Below are 6,449 nucleotides of genomic sequence, written 5' to 3' on the forward strand. Positions count from 1 at the left end.
GTAGAGAGAGTCAGAGAGAGAAAGAGGGTAGAGAGAGAGACACAGAGAGCAAGGAAAAAAACAGATATACCCAAAAAAAACACCCAAATTTTTTACCCAAAAATATATCCGGTTCATCCTTCTCCCCCCCCCCCAACCGGTCTTCTTCTTCTTCTTCTCCCTTAAACCCTCCACCACAACAAGATAAGACCCCACCCACCTCCCCGAGCTCCGCCATGGCCTCCCTCGCCCTCGGAATCCCCTCCCTCTTCCTCCCCCGCCCCTCTCACAAGCCCTCCCTCGCTTCCCCCTCCGTCAAATCCAAGCTGGAGCGCCCCCTCGAAGAGATCTACAACGTCCGCGTCGAGCGCGGAGTCTCCCCGCAGCGCCTCGACCAGCTCGGCGTCCACCGCTGGTCCTCGTGGAAGACGGGCCGCTGCGCTCTGCCCTGGGACTGGCACGTCGACCAGGAGGTCTACGTCGTCAAGGGCGAGGTCCGGGTCGTGCCCGAAGGCGGGGCTGCCTTCGGTGGCCGCCGGTTCATGCGGTTCGTCCAAGGAGATTTGATTCGATTTCCCAAGTGGTTCGAGGCGGATCTCTTCTTCGATGGGCCTTACGAGGAGCGCTACCGATTTCGGGCCTACGGCGATGACTGATTGTTATAGTTTTTGTGGGATTATTGGTGTTGGTTCTGCGCGATTCAGTGGTATTAATCTTCAAGTTTTCTTGATTCAGGTCCTCTTTTTTTTTTTTTCTCGATCTTCCTTGGAATAGGTTGTGGGATTATTGGTATTACTCTTCCAATTTTGGCAATAGGTCTCGGGGAAAGTTTGTTTTGTCTCGTATTATTATTTCTTTTTTTGAGGAATTAGGCCTCATCGAGAGAGGCACAGAGATAATTCAGTTTTTATGGAATTTTGCTGTTGATTATACGCAGTTATCTGCTTGAGCCCTTTGAATGGTATTACTCTCAAGTTTTCTTGATTCAGGTCCTCTTTTTTTTTTCTCGATCTTTCTTGAAACAGGTAGTGTGCGGCAGAATTCACTTGCAATTTCGGCAATGGGTCTGCGGGAAAACTTGTTTTGTCTCGTATTATTATTATTTTTTTTTTTTGAGGAATTAGGCCTCATCGAGAGAGGCACAGAGATAATTCAGTTTTTATGGAATTTTGCTGTTGATTATACGCAGTTATCTGCTTGAGCCCTTTGAATGGTATTACTCTCAAGTTTTCTTGATTCAGGTCCTCTTTTTTTTTTATCGATCTTTCTTGGAACAGGTAGTGTGCTACAGAATTCACTTGCAATTTCAGTAATGGGTCTCTGGGAAAATTTTTTTTGTCTCGTATTATTATTATTAGTTTTTTTTGTGGAATTAGGCCTCATCGAGAGAGACAGAGTGATAATTCAGTTTTTATGGAATTTTGCTATTGATTTTAGGCAGTTATCTTCTTGAGCCCTTTGAATGGTATTACTGTCATGTTTTCTTGATTCAGGTCCCCTTTTTTTTTGTCGATCTTTTTTGGAACAGGTAGTGTGCTGCAGAATTCACTTGCAATTTCAGTAATGGGTCTCGGGGAAAATTTGTTTTGTCTCGTATTATTATTATTAGTTTTTTTTGTGGAATTAGGCCTCATCGAGAGAGACAGAGTGATAATTCAGTTTTTATGGAATTTTGCTATTGATTATTGGCAGTTATCTTCTTGAGCCCTTTGAATGGTATTACTGTCAAGTTTTCTTGATTCAGGTCCTCTTTTTTTTTCTCGATATTTCTTGGAACAGGTTGTGTAATGCGGAATTCACTTGCAATTTTGGCAATGGGTCTCCGGGAAAGTTTGTTTCGTCTTGTATATATATATGTATATTGTGGAATTAGGCCTCTTTCTTGGAACAGGTAGTGTGATGCGGAATTCACTTCCAATTTTGGCAATGGGTCTCCGGGAAAGTTTGTTTTGTCTTGTGTTTTTTTGTTTTTTGCAAGGAATTAGGCCTCACAGAGAGAGAGACAGAGAGATAGTTGGGTTTTTATGTAATTTTGCTGTTGATTATACGCAATAATCATCTTGAGCCCATTGTTTTGTATTACTAGGAAGTTTTCTTGCTTCAGGTCGTCTTTTTTCCTGGATCTTTCTTGGAACAGGTAGTGTGATGTGGAATTCTTCCCATTTTGGCAATGGGTCTCCGGGAAGTTTGTTTGGTCTTGTATATATATATATATATTGAGGAATTCGGTCTCAGAGAGAGAGAGAGACAGAGAGATAATTCGGTTTTATGGAAGTTTTCTGTTGATTATACGCAGTTATCTTCTTGAGCCCATTGAATGGTATTACTATGATGTTTTCTTGCTCCCGGTCTTCTTCTTTTCTGGATCTTTCTTGGAATAGGTAGTGTGATGTGGAATTCTTCCCATTTTGGCAATGGGTCTACAGGAAAGTTTATTTTGTCTTGTATTTATTTTCAAGGAATTAGGCCTCACAGAGAAACAGAGAGATAATTCAGTTTTTATGGAATTTTTCTCTTGATTCTATGCTATTAGTGTCTGTGAGACGATCGGATGGTATTACTATGAAGTTTTCTTGTTTCAGGTCCTCGTTTTTCTCTGGATATTTCTTTCCACAGGTCGTGTGATACGGAATTCTTCCTTATTGTTGATTTCCCTCGCGATATTTTGGCGATGGGGTTTCCAGGAAGGTTTATTTTGAATTGTAGTATGCTTTCTGGAGTTATCTCTCAGAGGGAGGGAGAGATTATTCAATTTTTATGTGATTTCTCTGTTGATTCTGCACAATTAGTATTTATGAGCCGATTGCATGCTATTTCTGATTTCAGGTCCCTTTTTTCTGGATCTTTATTTAAACAGGTTATGGAATGAGGTGTAGTTCCGAAAGTTTTGTAATTTGACATAGATATTTATATAATGGGTTTCCATAAAGGTTTATTTGGTCTTGTATTATCCTGCGGAGGAATCGTACTTCTGGTTTTCTTCATTGAAGTCCCTTTTTCTAGATCAGTCGTGTAGGTAATGCAATGCCGAATTCTTCATGTTTCTTAGGATATATCCAAGCGCTCCTAGGAATTTTTTGGTGCTGGCGAAATCATTTCTCAACTTTTCTTCTCAAAGGTGTCAGTTTTTTTGATCTTTCTGGGCAGGTAAGGCAATGCGGAGTTTCCTCAAAAATCTTCGTGTTTGTTGTAATCTTGTCAAAATTGGTGCTCTGAAAACGATTTTCAGGAAAATGTATGTGGGAGAAATTATTACATATGTTTTTTTGTCTAAGGTCTCCTGTTTTTTGAATATTTAGATGGCAAGAAATGTAAATCGAATTCCTCCTAAACTTCAGGTTTTATTGGATCTTGTCAAGCCTGGAGTCAGTTGATTTGCAGGAATTTTTCTCTGTTGTATTTTGGTGGAAAATTTATCAGACTATCTAAGTTGATTTCTCATTCATACTGTCACTGAGCTTTAAAAACTTTCTGTAATGTGAGAAATGATAGATTATATGTAGGTTATGCTCCATTTAAAAACATGTACATTGCTGTAGGAAGCTTTTGAACGAGTTCAAAATCTTGGATTTTACATTGGGTAACTGATTATCATTTTTTTTGAAAAGATAATTCATGATCATTGATTACTGCTTTCTTAATTCCTTGGATTAATAACTGTTTCACTTAAATGTTGCTGTACGAGCTCATTAAATAAGTTTAATCCTAGTAGTTTACTGTGGGCGGTGAAGAAGATAGATTACATTGACCTACTTCAATCATGTGTCAGATGTGAGGACTGATCGATTGGTCTCCCATAGAGCAAGGATGGAGAGAACAGGAATGAATGATATTTTGGTCAGTCTAAGAAATTACCCAAAGCTGCTCTGTCTAGCCTTCTGATTTATTACTTAACTCATTAAACACACATTTTCAGTTAAAATTCACAAGGCTAATGTCACAAGGGAAATAATGTATAATGATAATTTAAAATAAATTATGAGAGAGAACGGGTGTTGAGCTTTTTAGATAGTGAGAGAAGATTTTTTGGATAGTACAGGGAATTCACATTTGTCTCAATGGTGGGCTAAAAATTTATTTCTGCCTTACAAAAAGTTTATAACCAGAAATTTTGATGATCAAACAAATATTTCCCAATGCGGGTTATGCTCCAACTATATTACAATATATGCATTGTTAGAATGGATATATTCGGTCCAATCGTGAACTATTCTCTTTGACTAACAACCATCGTTTATAAAATAATTTTTAAAGAATACATGGATTATGTGTTTTACAATATACTTTTTTGATGTTATGAGAAAATACATGGAAGCTAAATTCACATAATTTAAGAGGAATAGTAATCAATTACAACCTGAATTCACATCTATACAAAGGACCCTATATTGAATAATTATTTTGTTAGGTTGTATCAGACTAATTAGGATTTATTTTAAAAAAAGCAGACTAATTAGGATACCACAATACTTCTGTTTGTGGGTCACTTCAGCATATCACAATACTAGATGGCATAATTAGGATCAACCTTACCGCCTTATCTGACACAAACTTATAATAAGGCGATGGGTATCTCAAGTATTTTATAAAGTCTTCTAAATTTTAATGAGTAAACTATCCACTTGGAATTCTAATACATTTTATTATTCACATTATATTCTAATTTGGATATACTTAAAATTATATTTAAAGTAATGTGAATTATATTAAAAGTAGTTTTTATTCACATTATATTACGTTACAAAATCAAATTTAAATTCTTCCAGAATTCTAATATCACCAGACATTTGATCTTGATCAGCTTTAAGGTGTAATTATTACACACTTCTTGGACATTGGAATTTGTGTCCAATAATTAGATTGGTTCACGTGAATCAATATTTGCAGCGCAAACCTGCTGAAAATGGATTGATTCCTTAACTTTAGGCCCACCTGGTTGGCTACATCCCCACTTAGTAAGTGACCTCTTTAATGAGCTCATGGTCAGCTTACCGAACATGTATGACTTGATCTTAAATCCATCAAAATATATTGGCGTTTTCATCTCGTTCTGGCGAATTTAACTGAAACACCGTACTCGGATGTTGACAAAATAAGCTTTGAAAAGACTTGTGTGGAGAGATTGTACGGGATTAAGAATCAAGGTTTTAACCGGCTGAGAACTGATCTTGATTGATTCCATCAAATGACATAAAGTGATCTTCAAGATGATGGACGTAAATATATCTAGAAAAATGCTTTTGTTCAAGAACTTATCTTTGAGACATAAAGTTGAAGCATTTCGTTCGATGAAATAAAACATGCAGAACGTACGATAAAATCCGATCTTTATTTGATTACGATCACCCTACGATTAAAGTTTCAGTCTGTAACTTGTAAAATGGCTTGATCCCAAGATGAAGAACAAGATGCTGTAACGGTTATGTGAGTCTGAGACAGGGAGAGAGAGCGAGAGAAAAAAGAGAGACAGGAAGCGACAGAAATAGAGAGAGAAAGAAAGAGGAAGCGAGAGCGGAAGGGAGAGAGAGAGAAACAGAGAAAGAAAAGGGAGAGAGACTGAGGAAGGGGCAGAGAGAGAAACAGAGAAAGAAAGAGCGAGAGAGAGAGCAGAAGGAAGGGATAGAAAGAGAAAGAAAGAAAGAGCGAGAGGGAGAGAGGAGGGATAGAAAGAGAAAGAGAGAAAGAGAGCGAGAAAGCGAGCAGAAGGGACAGAGAAAGAGAGAGAATTAAAGAACGAGAGAGAGAGGGGGAGAGATAGCGGAAGGGTCAGATAGAGAAAGGGAGAAAGAAAGAGCGAGAGAGAGAGCGAAAGGGACAGAGTAAGAGAGAAAGAAAGAGCGAGAGAGAGAGCGAAAGAGACAGAGTAAGAGAGAAAGAAAGAGCGAGAGAGAGAGCGAAAGGGACAGAGTAAGAGAGAAAGAAAGAGCGAGAGATAGAGAAAGAGAGGAAGCGACAGAGAGAGAGAGAAAGAGCAAAAGGGATAGAGAAATAGGTCGACAGACATAAGGAGAGAGAGCGAGACGGACAGGGAGAGAGTGAGAGCGAGAGGGAGACAGAGAGAGAGAGAGGGAGAAAGAGACAGAGACGGAGAGAGAAAGAAAGAGACGGAGACAGAGAGACGGGAGTGGGAAGAGACTAAGAGCGAGAGAGGGCGAGAGAAGCAGTCGTAGAGAGAGGGAAGGATTGACAGAGAGTGGGAGAATAAATTACAGACGGAGAGAGTGGGTGAGTGAAGAATGAGAGATTGATAGAGATAGAAGGCAACAAATGAAGAAACGACGAGAGATATAGAGTATGAGAATGACAAAGAGCTGGGATGAGAGATTAAGAGAGTGAAAATGGAAAAACCCGTGTGATATTGAGAGAAATAGAGAGTGAGAGAATGCTAGATTCTGAGAGATATTCAGATTGCGAATGATAGATTAAAAGTTGAAACGATTGAGGGACATGGAGAATGCGAATGTGAAGTG

The 6,449-nt window shown here is 38.8% G+C and overlaps 1 protein-coding gene across 1 annotated transcript; it reads left to right on the plus strand.

Annotated features, from left to right (window-relative positions):
- Positions 1-195: 195 nt before the first annotated feature.
- Positions 196-713, plus strand: LOC144710198 (uncharacterized). The gene has a single exon (XM_078583897.1). The coding sequence runs from the start codon at positions 216-218 to the stop codon at positions 633-635; it is 420 nt and encodes a 139-aa protein (XP_078440023.1). The 5' UTR covers positions 196-215; the 3' UTR covers positions 636-713.
- The last annotated feature ends 5,736 nt before the right edge of the window (positions 714-6,449 follow it).

The sequence above is a fragment of the Wolffia australiana genome, chromosome 12, assembly GCF_029677425.1.
Source record: "Wolffia australiana isolate 7733 chromosome 12, ASM2967742v1".
NCBI lineage: Eukaryota > Viridiplantae > Streptophyta > Magnoliopsida > Alismatales > Araceae > Wolffia > Wolffia australiana.